The 14877-nt window shown below is 36.3% G+C and overlaps 1 protein-coding gene across 1 annotated transcript in view; it reads right to left on the bottom strand.

The window, feature by feature from the left end:
* Nucleotides 1–8468, bottom strand: part of LOC149943634 (nose resistant to fluoxetine protein 6-like) — a 36138-nt gene extending 27670 nt beyond the window's left edge. The window contains exon 1 of the mRNA XM_090175735.1: nucleotides 7955–8468. Coding sequence (XP_090031861.1) covers nucleotides 7955–8288 — 334 coding nt within the window. The 5' untranslated portion in view covers nucleotides 8289–8468. The remainder of the gene's footprint in view (nucleotides 1–7954) is intronic.
* Between the last annotated feature and the right edge of the window lie 6409 nt (nucleotides 8469–14877).

Here is a 14877-nt window from a genome sequence, read left to right as displayed (position 1 = left end):
GATAAATATGGGTACACGATGACAAAATGTTTGATTTATACTACACTGAAAAACCCAAGTTTTTATGCTTAAGTACAACCAATTAACAAGTAAAACTGGTGAAATTCTGGGAATATATAAGAAATAAGGAAAAATTAAAGAAATTTATAGGAAGGCATTGAAGCTATAGGAAAAAATAGGAAATCTGGTCCCCCTACTTTAGGTATATATCTGAGAATACGAGACTAGAGATATTTATAAATTTCTCTAGAAATAGAGTTAGAAAATCATTTTCGCTTTCATAACAATTTGAAAAATCAGCGGTAGAATACAAAGATACAGATTACAGTAAAGGGAGATTGATAATTTATCCACATAATTATAATTATAATACACTTCTAATTTATACACATAATTATAAAACAATTCTAATTTATACACATAATTAAGTCCCAAATTTTCGTATATAATAATTGTTTTTCTCTTGTTCCGGGATTTAGGAGTATGGTAAGAAGAGTAAGGTTATGACGTCATTTCTGTGGTGGCGAATAGTTTTAGTCGGAATAAAAACACGTTTCCAAAATGGCTGCCTGTAACCTTTTTAGCAGATAAATTCTGGCTAGCAGACGACAAAATCCGATTTAATCCTTTACACCTTTTCAGAAGGAGTAAAAAGAGTAGCCCTAATACTCCGGAACAAGCGCGTAGTTTATGGGCTGGAGTAATTCTCATCCCCGAAACAGGCGAAAAAACGTCTTAAGTTTAAAAGAGTACACTTTTAGTCCGAGTACCTTATCTTGAAATTAGCTAGAGGTAATTGTATGCCTCGGAAATTCAAATTTAGCTGTATTAAAATTCTTCGCGGAAAGATGCATTTGTAAGAAAAGGCTTAACGGCGAACTTCAAAAGGTTACCCAACCCCAAAAAAGGGAAATTAGCATTTCCCCAATTTACGGGAAAGCTCTAAAACCAATGGAAGGTAATTAATTTTCAAGTACCGAAACAAACGCTATAGAATTCTTCCCCTTCAATTGGGAGAATTTTGTAAGCGTAGTTCTAAGAAATGACTATCGCAGACCAGACGGATTTGTTCCGGGTCGCGGAGGTTACGTCTGACCATTTAAATAAATTAACGGTAGCCGGTCCGTTTCGTCATAAACGGGGCCATTAGGGCGACCAAATATTTAAGGCCAATGACCTGGAAGAATCAACGCGCCTTTTCTTAACATCAATATATTGGAGTTTTCAATGCCCCCCTTTTTAGCGAACAAAAGAAAGTTTTGGAATAGCCGCGGACTCGCATATTAATTAACACATTTTTCCCAACGCCCTCGTAACTCTGCTTTCTTCTTCGGCTATACCTCCCATAAGGATGCTACTGAGAAATTTTTAAGTGCGAGGGAAAATTTCAAAACTTTTATAGTTGACATAAATCGTCATTTATTCTTCAATGCTCGTAAATTTTGAAAACGTTTTAGTGGAGTGGTGGCCCCAAAACCAAAATATTTAGAACCCGTGTTTATATTTTGTGGTTATGAGATAATACCAGTATAGCCGGTACTACCATAAAGACATTTATCCATTTAATATTAAGCAGGGTTATAAAATATTATAATATAAATTTAACGAAGGGAATGGCTAAGGAAGGAAATCGTCATCGGGGTGTGCTTTTATTACGTCATAAGGAGTCGGAGTTAGAGAACCAATGAATTAAGACTGATTTGAACATTTTAGTGCGAAAAATCTTACTGCTAGAGTAGAGATAATAATATTCCCAAGTGTAAGTAAATAAATTTTTGGTTTGTTAAAGACTTACACAAGGTTGCCACAGTTTTTTCACAATAAAATTCCGACTTTTCCAGGTTTTCCCCAGCTTATTTTGTACCAAAAATTGTTTTTTTTAACCAAAATTAAATTCCCTGACTTTTCCCTGATTTTTATACCCATATTCAAATAACCTGACATTTCCCCTGATTTTATACCCAAATTCCAATTCCCTGATTTTTATACCCATATTCAAATTCCCCGACATTTCCCCTGATTTTTATACCCATATTCAAATTCCCTGACATTTCCAGGAATTCCAGGTACCGTGGCAACCCTGTTACAGGGACGTGTTCAACCTTAAAATTAAGTCATTTTTGGGTAATACTTAGATCCAAATTACAATTACATCGATTTCTAAATTACATAAATTTCCATATTAACATTTTAATACCCTCTTCAGATGATCAGAGTAAAAACTGGTTAGTTAACTAGTTTTTTATTCATAGCTTACAGAACAAAAGATCAAGGCTTGAGCTTGAAGCATCATCTGAAAAGAGTATGAGCAACCCTTTTCTAAGCATTGTAAGCCGGCCACCTGTTTAAAGGCATTAAAAGTCGCTAGATGACTGCGACCTAGGTGCCTTGGGTATTAGCCTAGCCTAGCCAAAAAAATAAAAATAAAAGTTTGTTTCCTAAGCCCCTTTTAAGCCTCGCCTGAAAGTATACATATAACCCGAAGTACACAATATTTTACGACTGGAGAAGTCTCAGTCTACATAGGAAAAATCAGCGGAAGGCTGTGAAGGTAGATGTTTCAAGCAAATAACATTAGAACGTTCATGAAGATGTATTTTGTAAGTTAAAAGGAACCACCTATGGACTGCATTGTAAAGGATGATAAAATTACCGAATATGTAGATTAGTCCATTATGAAAAGGGAATAATAAAGCTAAACCCTAAACAAATTTGAAGAAAATGCTCGTACCGATAGGTCTTCGAGCGAACAAAAAGACGCGAAACTCGGACCAAATAGATCTTCGAGTGAAAAACCAAATTAAATAAAATAAAATAGCCAGAAATTCCAACGATAGACCGGTTTCGTCCTATTTCGGACTCGTCAGTACCGTGCGGGAAATCTTGTAAGCAGTTATATACTTCTGATGCAACAACGTTTACGCTATACCAAACACAGTTGGTTGGGTAAGGCTGTAAAGACGGGTTTTCATTAGGGCCAAAACACTGGGACGGCGTGTACTAGACATATCGGAAATTTCTTACGTCAACGTTCACCGCCGTGCTGTTTATTCCTTTCTAGGGAATTTGTTCCTTTCAAAATTAGAAAAGGGAATTGTTTTCGAAAAAATCGAAATAGGGAAAAAGAGAGTATTCTTGTATATTCCCTCCATTTTAAACGAAACAATATTTTGTTAATTTACAAATAAGTAGTTTTGTTAGAGACTGATTTAGCTGCACTATAAGAGAAGTGGTATTAGATGTTTCCATAATCTCCCCGTCAAAGTCAAATATAAAGCTTAAGCTATACTGGTTTAAGAGGTTTTTCCCCGAGCTCTTCGGTTTCCCCTTCCATAGAAACTTGTTGAGGTAAACGGTAATAGAGGGAGCTGTTGGCTAGCGTGGGTTGAAGGGCTTGCCACCACCCTCCTACGCATTGTAACCCGGCCACCTGAATTAATGGCTTTGAAAGTCGCTTGATGACTTAGGCCTAAGGTGGTGCCTTGGGTATTAGCCTAGCTGATTATTATTGATTATTATTGATTATTATTATTATAATTATTATTAAAAGTTCGGGTAATATAATATAAAACAGTTTAAATTAGTTATTGTATTTACCACAATATGAAAATTTGAAAATAATTGTAATAACTAATTTTAATTATTGCCGTATAATTTATACGCTTTATCATTAGGTCAGACTGGTGACTTTAAAGAGTCAGAGCATCCGGGTAGACCTTGAAGCGTATTTGGAGCAACGGTAAGAATCGTCAGAACATTTGTTAATATCCCCAAGTCAGTGGCGTAGCTGATGGTCCGCAGGGGGGGGGGGGGCCTCGAGCTTCGGAAGGGGGTTCCGCTAACCATAAAAAAGTTAAAAAGGGTGGCCTCAGAGATTTTTTCGGGCGCCTCTGAGTTCTCAGCTACGCCACTGCCCCAAGTACGTAATAGCATGCATTGCTTTATTTAAAACATGTCTTTTCGTTTAATAAAATGACAATTTTCATTTGAGAAACCAATTAAGCCGTCTTGAAAACTGTAGTTTTTATTTCAATAGTTCTTTCTATAAAATATTTACGCTTGCCCAACTTGTTTGAGATGGGTCCCACTACGTCATGAAAACGTCATTTTCAGGGGAGTGGGGGGATATTTTTTGGCCTAGGGAAACACGTTAGCAGCCTCTAGTGGCTCGAGTAAGAGAGCTACACGTCGTATCTGATTGCCATAATATTAATTAAAAATAAGTCAGTCGGTTATTTAATTAGAATTTTACCACTTAAAATAATGTGTTAATCTTAAAGATTTAACTTGATTATTTACATAAAAAATGTCATACACGATACAAAGAACGTCTACAGCGAAATAAAAATAAAATACCCCGCTAACCCGCTCAGAAAATTTTTAAGAATTTCGTCAAAATTCACGGCGCTTTCTAAATTTTGTAGTAAAAGCCCAATGACGTCGTTCGTGACGCGGCGGGTACATGCTTTCGCTCACCCCATTTTATCCCCCCCCCCCCTGATTTTATAGAAAGAACTATTGTAATTGAATTGAATTGAATTAACCTTCCGAAAGGTTTTGAAAATTGTAGTTTTGATTGAATTTAATTCTGATTTTCTTTCAGTAAGGTTTATAAAATTGTATTTGTTTTACCATTTTAATTTAATTTACCTTCCGAAAGGTTTTGAAAATTGTAATTTTGATTGCAATTTAATTAATTTTAATTTACTTTGAGTAAGGTTTATAAAATTGTATTTTTTTACCATTTAAATTTAATTTACCATCCGAAAGGTTTTGAAAATTGTAGTTTTTTGCTATTTTACTGAAGGTAAATTAAAATTGTAATAAAAACTACAATTTTCAAAACCTTTCGGACGGTAAATTAAATTAAATTTAATTAAAAAGGCAAAAAAAATTATTTTCTTACCTTCAATTTTTGAAAATTGTAGTTTTGATTGAATTTAATTGATTTACTTTCAGTAAGGTTTTGAAAATTGTATTTTTTTGCCATTTAAATTTAATTTACCATCCGAAAGGTTTTGAAAATTGTAGTTTTTTTGCTATTTTACTGAAGGAAAATTAAAATTGTAATAAAAACTACAATCTTCAAAACCTTTCGGAAGGTAAATTAAATTAAATTAATTAAAATGGCAAAATTATTTTCTTACCTTCAGGTTTTGAAAATTGTAGTTTTGTAGGCATTTTTAATTAAATTTAAAATACCTTCAGGTTTTGAAAATTGTAGTTTTTATTGCAATTTTAATTAATTTTAATTTACCTTCAGGTTTTGAAAATTGTAGTTTTTATTGCAATTTTAATTAATTTTAATTTACCTTCAGGTTTTGAGAATTTAATACGCAAGACTATAAACTTAATAAGTAGTTAACTCCACTATTTAAATTATCATTCATTTCAAATTTAGTTTTTGGGCTAAATAATTCTAGAACTATGTACGAAATGGTATAAATTCTGCCGTTCAATAAATGCCGATAAAAATCGGAAATGAGAATCTCGTTTTCCGCCTCAAAAAATCGTCACAGTGAAAAGTAGACTTTTTAAAAGTTGGCTTCCAAGAAGCATTACTTTGGGCGAAACTCCCAAATGCCCTTAAACCAAATATGCATAGAACGACCAGGCGCTTTGCAATTTTTCGTCATCAAAGGTAACGTTTCCCCGAGGGTTATCATTGAGGGGTTATTCGTGGGGGTTCTTATGGAAAATGTTGGTTTTTCCTGGAATTTATTTCGCCACACAAACCCATAATAGGGAAAGCTTTGGACCGCGGTGACAGCGTGGTCCCGTTATCTTCTTGACGGGAGATTTAAATAGCAATACGAGGAAAAATTTCTGGGTTGAAATGCATGAGTCCTAACTTTCAAGTACAAGTGACATTGTTATTAATGACGAATATTAAATGAAATACTACACACATTTAGCTGTAAATATTATCATTTACATTTAAATAGTTTTCTTACCATTACTAAATTTGATCTATTAGGGTTATTGCTTTACGGTTGCTACAATATTTTTAATATAAAAACATTACCTAACGTTTTAAGGCCAAAAACTACACTATTTTACTTTTATCAGAAGTTTATGATTTTATTTCAACAAAAGTGACGCGTCGAATTATGTTCTAACCATTTGTGAAAAATTATTAAAATTCACCCTGATTTGGGCTTATTTTCAATAGGAGATATTAGAAGGAAAGTAAGACAAGATGGCCGTTACAGCAGGGTCTGAAAGGGGGTGAGGCCAGGCAAGGGAAATACGCTAGCCTTCCTCTATAGCAATGATGACGTCACGAGAATACCGACTATATCCTTGACATTTCCCCTGAATAATATACCCGATATATAAAATTTGTAAGGCTAAAAGCTATATTATTCACACTTTGAAACTTCTAATTCTATAAATTGATTTCCCTAAATTAGATTTAAAGGCCTCGGCGGGCAACGGAGCGAGTGCAACCTTGATACTAGTATAACCAATTAAGGGCTCTAAATAAAGCCGGATATTCGGCCCCAGGGTGACGCTAGGGGTTTGACTACCCGCTTTTGCGATAGCGTCCCCCAATTAGGATGAAAGCACCCCGACAGCTTCTCAGTTTACCACCCCCCCCCCCCTCGCGCCCTGCCCAAGATCACATTTCAATTTCCGCACCCTTTTGTTAAGTGGTTAGGTAACGCAATTCCCTCGAAGTCTAAAACAATTTACTGTGAAATATTATATTTTTACTAGCAAAATGTTGACATTCAAAATTTACAAACTCAGTTACTTTCAAGAATATTTCTTGGTTTTCATACTAATTTTATGTTTAATCATTTACCTTGAAAATGGGACATCACATAAGTTAATAATACAGGTTAAACATTCTAGAAGTTAGACGTAGCTTTACAGAATGCAGACTGGTTATCTTACAAGTTTTCCCTACGCGATTTCTAACGCTAACTTAAACTGTTTAAAACCTCTACGTAATTTAGTTTTCAACAGTAGGCTGACTAATGCACGCGGTAAATTTTGAGTCGTTATTCAGTTGACATATCCCCGGTTTGTCGGGAAACTGGCACGAGCTTGCAAAAGTATTTTTATAACATTGTCGGATACTTATTCTAAAAATTATGTACTTCTGACGAAACATTGCTTTAACTGTTAATAATCTCAATAAAATGTTATTTTCAAAAAAAACTACGAAATAAAAAATAACGTAGCCTAATCTAACCAGTTTTTTTAAACAAATTTTAAATCGGATTCATAAAAAGGGAACGTTTGGAAAACCCAATTAATTTTACCTCCTCCTTCGCAGAAAAAATATTTCAGCAGAATTATTTATAATTGTAAAGGATAATGAATCTCCCTTATCTGGAATGTAGGGATCGTACGTGGATTCCGAAGCCGACCCGGGAAGTCGGGTATCCGCGGGTTTTCATCCGAAACCGACCACGTCGTCTTGGTTAGTTTTCCGAGTCGGGTTAAGTAAGAAAAACATGTTATTTTCATCCCAAAAAAAGGCGTAGCTGGTTAAGGGTTATTATTAAATTACTGTAATGAAGAAACAATAATCCTTTTAAGCTTCTATTATTTTTGAATACGAATTATAACCCAACCCCGACCCGGCCCCATTTTTTGGGGTATTTTCTCTCCTAGTCAGACTTAAATCTCACCCCGTACGACCCGTACTTAAAATTTTTAAAATAATTACTTCTTTGAGGGAAATTATTTTCAAAATAATTTCTTTGAAGAAAAAATTACGGGTAGAAATACACGTTACATTTTTGTGAAAGCTATTACAACGGACAAATAATACCTATAATTGATAAATATCCCTAACTAGCTTATTTTTTTACAATTCAAATCGTCATCCGAATTAGCAAAGGGTAAATTTTGGCAGAAAACGGATGAAGTTAAACGCCCTACTAAGCGTGACCTATAGTCCCTACACCGTAAAAATGGTTAAAATAAAATCAACACTTACTTCTAACGGCCCAATTTTTCATGGATCGTAGTCCGAAGATAAGTTTTAAGAGTCCGGAAGTGCAAGCGGGCGAGATGTCCACTTCGGAACTCATTCTGGTCACCATGGGCAACATTCGTCTCATGAGGTCCTCAACGGCACCCGTCGCTTGTTTTTGAAAATCGAGCCATTTGTCCAACACTTCTTGGTCCGCCGTTACCAACGGTGGCTGTTCGCTGGTACTAGTACCGGAAGTAGTACTCTTACTGTCCGTGGTAATTTCTACCAATTTTTCTTGCCCGTAACTAAGCCCGACGTAGAAGAATACGCAAAAGAAGACGTATTTAATACGCATCTTGGAAAAAAAATATTTTAGAAAGCCAAATTAAAACCGCCTCTAAATCCGAAAAGAAACTCGGGAAAAACTAAGTCGAACGCGACATGGATCACGGTTTGAAATTCAGAGCGAAGTTCCGCGCGTGCGACCGATTCGAGGGTCAAATATGTTTAGAATCCGATGAACCAAAAGTATTTTAAGACGATCAGTAAAAGGGGAGGGGGAACGTCTATTTTTCGTTAATTCCGCGAGGGGTTTCCCTATCGCTAGCTCGTGAAAATCCCGTGACGTCACGCACCAGCTCTCGTCCAATGAGAAAATAGCGCGCTAAAAAGGTGAAACTTTTCTAAATGGGTCAACGTGGAGGATGGAACCGTTTCTCTTTTTTTATATATATATATTCTCAGTCAGTTATTATTTTTTTTCTCGATTTTTTTTATTTGGAGTGTAGCATCTTCCTGGAGATAATTTTCCACAGTTTATTGTGTTCGGATTTCGGTATTTTTCCCTTCTTTCTGGGTTGCGGGGGGGCGGAGAACCGCGTTGTGTTCCCTTCCATTGATAAGGAAAACACGAGGCGGCCGCGATCTTTCGGTTCGACTATTTGTTCGAAAGCGAGCGATTTCCCGTCGTTGCCCCGGCGATCTCCACTCGGACTGAGAGACCGCGAAGATTCCGCGATGTGCGCTGTCCAAAAACGGGGTAGACTCCGAAAGCGGCAGACTCGGCGTTATCGATTTAAAAATATTTTTTGGGATGCGCGCTCTCTGTCGAGTCTCGACTGCTCTTGGGCCTCCGCGCTTTCGCTGATATCTCCATCCAGGCGCTTCTCTGTTCGGAGAAAAGGTTTAATGCGATTTGTACAGTCGCCGGAACTTACCTGGAAAGTTTCCCATCTCCAAAGGCATGAATATATTTATTCGAGGTTCGAAGTGGGCGTCACGTAGGGAAGTTAAGGATAAGGGGCGGAACGTGATCTAAGATTTGCCAGGAACTAATAATGGTACGCTCGTTTGCAAATTTGAAGAAGTTAAGGCCAATATTACAATTCGTTCTTGGAAAATATAAAGATCAAAATGTTGGGATTTTTTTAAGTTCAGACGTTTTCGTTATAAATGTATTAAATATTTATATCATATGTAACAAATTTAATCATAAGTATGCCTCTGTATAATATTTCCATTGAAAAAAATTCAATGAGACCTTGTTTCACGCGGAACATACATTGAACGGACCCTAAAATGCAAAAATGCTTATAATCCTTGCGCTATTGAAAAGGTTACCATGGAAATGAAATCACGTGATCGCGAGGCACGAACTAAACTTGACATGGGCAAAGTCAGAAACGCGCGAGGAATCCTCACTAACTTCCGTTTCCCATCAGTAAAGTTGATGACGCGTATTTCGTCACGGAGTTGTAAGTGACGTAATTTACGTCATATTCCGTGAACAAGGTTTCATTCACGAAAATGCTTTTATGGCATACTTATGAGTGATTATGTTACATATGTTTATATTAATGGTAGAGCGTTCTAACCTTACGCTATTATAATATAAACAAGAAATTTTTTTTTAAATAAAAAGTCTTACTTACGCAATAATATTCGTGTCTCTCTCTTTTCTTGTTTATATTAAATATTTTTGTTTACTTTGGTTTAATAATATAATGCCGTATTGACATAAGTTAAGTGAAATCCTAACCCTGGCTACGTTCAGTAGCTTGCAACAAATTAAACGTTGCAGTATTTCGGAACCGGTTTTTTACTGTACGCTTTTTTCCATTTCCGGTGTGACGTAGCGTTGCTGAACCGTTGTTGAAACATTTGAACCTGCTCTTCCAGCCGGTTTCTTCGTTGTTAAATGGAATCATGACGTCACAGCACGCGGGAAGGCTAGCTGCGGACGACACAGCAGACGATATTTTATAAAAATTACAACAATCGTAAAAAAGCGTTTAACAAGACAGGATAAAAAGTATCAACGGAATCAACGCAAACGTAAAACGGTATAAGACCGTTAAGCTTCACTGAACGTAGCCAAGATGTTCTGTAAATAATAGGAATTTTTTCACCGCCAGGTATCGCTATTGTAATTAAAATTGTATATTTTGGTTTACAGATCCACGTAGCGACCAACGTGTGAAGCTCACAACCTGAAGAAAATTCAGCAGTTTCTAAGATTTAATTTAAAATCAACATGTAATTAATTAAACAAGATATTTTTATTAAAAATGTAATGAAAATGGTAATTTTGGCGCTTCGATTCCTGATATATGAAGTACACTGACAGAGAGCGCTGTTGTAATATCCGACAATTCAAAAACATTAATATTGCAGTCGTCTATTCTATATTTTTCAATCAGAATTGGGTAACAAATTACTACACGTTTAAAGATATTTTTTCTTATAAAATGAAATTATAATAAAATTAATTAATTAAACAATATTTTTTTAGTAAAAATGTTCAGATAAAAATAAATATAAGGTTACAAATTTAAATTACGTGAATTCGCTTATTTATACAAAAAAATATTAGATATACTGTCCTAATAGTTATAAAAAACGATTTTTGTCCATTTCATTTAATATTTAATATAATTTTTAACTTATCTTCTAGTTTTGTAGCTGTTTGATTTTGTGACTTCATTACCTGAGAGCGAAGGTCAAGCAAGTCGAGACTGAATCATTACCTAATTTTTAAGTTTTTAACTTTTAATTATTTAGTATATTTCAATTATTATATTATTATTCCAATTATTATAGATATCACACTACAAAACACCTTCTCAAAATGTTTTTATTTCTTGCTTTACCTTGTTTCTCAGCAAGGACGTATATAAGGGGGGGGTTTAGGCGGTTCAAACCCCCCCTTATGACTCGATTCCTTTCTTACGAAAGGAGCGCAACATTAAGAAATAAACAGTAAGACGTAAAAATGAAATGAAATATTTACAACGCAGCACAGTAAAATATATTAAAGGGAATATAACCTCAAGTCGTTTTTTATGTTTTTTGTGCTTTTTTATGTAAGCAATTTTGGCGGGAAGTCACTAAACAGCGCCAAAAATATCTGAAGTCATAGCAGGGAGCTGGAAATGGTCGAAGGTTGGTGTTCGACACCTAAAAAGTGAAGTTATATTCCCTTTAATATATTAAATATATTTACTTTAGCTATACACATAATGTGCTAAAATACTAAAATTGCATATTTTAATAATTACTACTTTAACATAATCCTTTTCCAATAAAAATATAAAATTTTGCAAAACAATATCAATTTTGTTCTTTGTTTTATTATCATTTTCTCGCAAATGTATTAAAAAATTTCGTTTAATAGACGTGCGGATATGTCACATTGTCACTCGTCCCGAGTCTAGCCAGTACTTTAAATATGCGTTATTGCTAACGAAAAATTTCGCGCTCGCGATTTCATCTGGTTGTGTTATAACCCCCCCCCCCCTTAGACTTTCTATATCTGCGTGCTTGTTTCTCAGGTAGCGACTTCTTCTTATAAGTAAAATAATCGTTATTGGTGATTTCATACGCTTGCTCTACGCGTGCCAAAAAGTGTCCGTTCGGATGTAGGATAAAAAAGCAGCTTTCCCGAATAATGCAAAAGACAAGAGAGAGATGGCGCTACGTTCGCATCCTTTTTGACCCGATTTCGTCGTTCTATAATCCGGTTAAGATTTCTTTCCTCAGTTTTGATAAGGAAGATTCAATATTGGGGACGGGTGTGTGGCTCCTTCTAACGACGGACGCTGAAATCAAGGTTAAAAGGTTTGCGATTGATGACCCCGATATATCTTCTCCGTCCAACTATAGGGAATCCAGTCCAAGGAACCACCATCGATCGAAGCTATCCGGGGTGGTACAGTCTGTATTGTTACTTTCTCGCGAGAGCCGGAGGTTGGTCCGCTATTGAAATGGGGGATCGAGTATATGGTTTTCTTTTCACGTGGGGGCGCTTATTTGATGGGCCTGGCAACGTAGGTGAAAGTAAAAGAAGTACTTTGACCCAAAAAATGTTCCAAACTTCTTTGAAGCTTTTAGAGTGCCCGCTATTTATATTGCTATTAAAAACTTGCCCGAAGAGGCGTAACTAATACTAACAGACGGAAGAATGTGCTTAACCTCGAACCTACTTGTCTCTCATTTATCTTTTAACGCTTTCACTTACTCTCGCGTCACCAGACGTCCATCACCAAAAGTGTACAAGCCAGACACGTAACTAATACTAACCTACTTAACACTTTCACTTACTCTCGCGTTACCAGAAGTCCATCACCAAACGTGTACAAGCCAGACGCGTAACTAAAGCCGCGTTCACACTAGACACTTTGGAACCGTTTTGAAACGATTTCGAAAGTACAAATTGTAAAATTTTGCTGTCGAATGTATTTATCGTATGGCTATTAATACAGTTGACACCGAAAATGTTCAATTTTAGCTTTCGAAACCGTTTAAAAACGGTTCCAAAGTGTATAGTGTGAACACGGCTTTATACTAGTCTACTTAACGCTTTCACTTACTCTCGCATGAAACTGCATTACCAGAAGTCCATCACCAAACGTGTACAAGCCAGACGCGTAACTAATACTAGTCTACTTAACGCTTTCACTTACTCTCGCATGAAACTGCATTACCAGAAGTCCATCACCAAACGTGTACAAGCCAGACGCGTAACTAATACTAGTCTACTTAACGCTTTCACTTACTCTCGCATGAAACTGCATTACCAGAAGTCCATCACCAAACGTGTACAAGCCAGACGCGTAACTAATACTAGTCTACTTAACGCTTTCACTTACTCTCGCATGAAACTGCGTAACCCGACGTCCATCCCCATTAGTGTACAAGCCAGACGCGTAATAACCTAGGCCGCGTTCAGTAATAGCAAACGGTTGGACCGTTGAATACGCATTAGCTACTGTACGAGTTTTTCACTTCCGGGATTGACGTCACGTTTGCAAATGGAGAGTCAACGAAATAAGCGGCTGGAAGAGCCGGTTATTTTGTTGAAAAACGCAATCGTGACGTCACAGCACGCGGGAAGGCTAGTTGCAGACGACACGACAGACGATATTTGATAAAATTTACAACAATCGTAAAAAAGCGTTCAACAGACGTGGCGTCACGATTGCAAACGGAGCTCATGGAAAAACGAGAGAGGGAACGGCGGCCTTGTGTTGTAAAACTGGTCGTTAAAAACTTTAGGATACCCTTTTCGGTTCATTCCCCCATAATATAGTAGGTACTTGCATGTTCATTTGCGCACACTTATCGCGCATTCACTCTAGTGCGATCGGTTTAGATTTCCGTATTTGAAAGCTATCCAGTAAGGTACAGCTTGTTTGTTTGATATTTTGTTGGCAGTTGCTGCAGACGATTTTTAACGTGACTTAAGGCAGAACAAGTTAACTTCAATTTTTTTAAATTAAAACGGTTATTAAAAACTGTTGCTATAAAAACTGTAAAAATGATTCGAGGTTTAGCAATAACGATTATATGGATGGGATATTTTTTCTACCTTTTCCAAAACCCAAAACAAAATTGATGTAAACAAACTAAGCCTTTGCCGAGAGTAGAGAAGTATTTTCAATCTCCACCGCTAATGGTACGTCCAATAACCACTCAGCATAGCGATATGATGTAATGCGCGCCAAATATGCGCAGGAAGCTACAGATGTTCCTACCCGAAAGGCGGAGAATGGGGGAAGACATTTTTACCTCGAACGTTTTTAGTACAGGCTTTCCTATTCTTACCGCCGTTCCCTCTCTCGTTATTCCATGCGGAGCTCAACGGTGAATTATCCATTTCCCCTCCGTTGAGCGTCACTGAACGCGGCCCTACTTAACACTTTCACTTACTCTCGCATAAATCTGCCTTACCAGAAGTTCATCATCAAAAGTGTACAAGTCAGCTACCTCCATTATTTTTTTGGATAACCAATACGGAGCCATTAAAACACAATTTTCAACAAAATATCAACGTAACCGAATCAACAATTATCCCGCTGGGATATCCACAACATCAAAAGTCTATAGTAAAACTCACGAGAAAAGTATCTAGCTCACTATCCTGCTAGTGTTATTAGCTTGAAACACTGATTTTTCAAAAGATGTTTGGGAACACGAAATACAACGATTCGAAATACATCACACAGCGAGTTTCCAAAATTATAACACACTGAAATATTTTTATGAATAATTAAATATCTCCAAGAAATATGTTATAAAATTTAAATAGTGAAATTAAATGTTTTGTCTTCACTCTGAAAAAATGTAGGAAAGTGTGTTCGTTCCAATTCATATCTCTCGAAAATCGTCGTTTGAAAAAGTGGACAGAAACTACCATTACTCTCTGCTCGGAGCTTCCGGTTATGTCTCCTACGGAAGTCGTGCTCTAGCATCATAAATTCTGACTAGTGCCGATTTGATACAGATCGGCGTATGAATAATAAATTATCCAATTATTTATTTTTATTCATAACCGACAATTATCGTTTTTTATGTTTTTTTATGATTTTTTATGTAAGCAATTTTAGCGGGAAGTCCCTAAACAGCGCCAAAAATATCTAAAGCCATAGGAGGGAGCGGGAAATGGT

This window comes from Leiobunum rupestre, chromosome 5 (assembly GCF_980474605.1).
Source record: "Leiobunum rupestre chromosome 5, qqLeiRupe1.1.hap1, whole genome shotgun sequence".
In the NCBI taxonomy this organism is placed as follows: domain Eukaryota; kingdom Metazoa; phylum Arthropoda; class Arachnida; order Opiliones; family Sclerosomatidae; genus Leiobunum; species Leiobunum rupestre.
The sequence above is the reverse complement of the archived record's forward strand: the minus strand, read 5'-3'. Positions and strand labels throughout refer to the sequence as shown.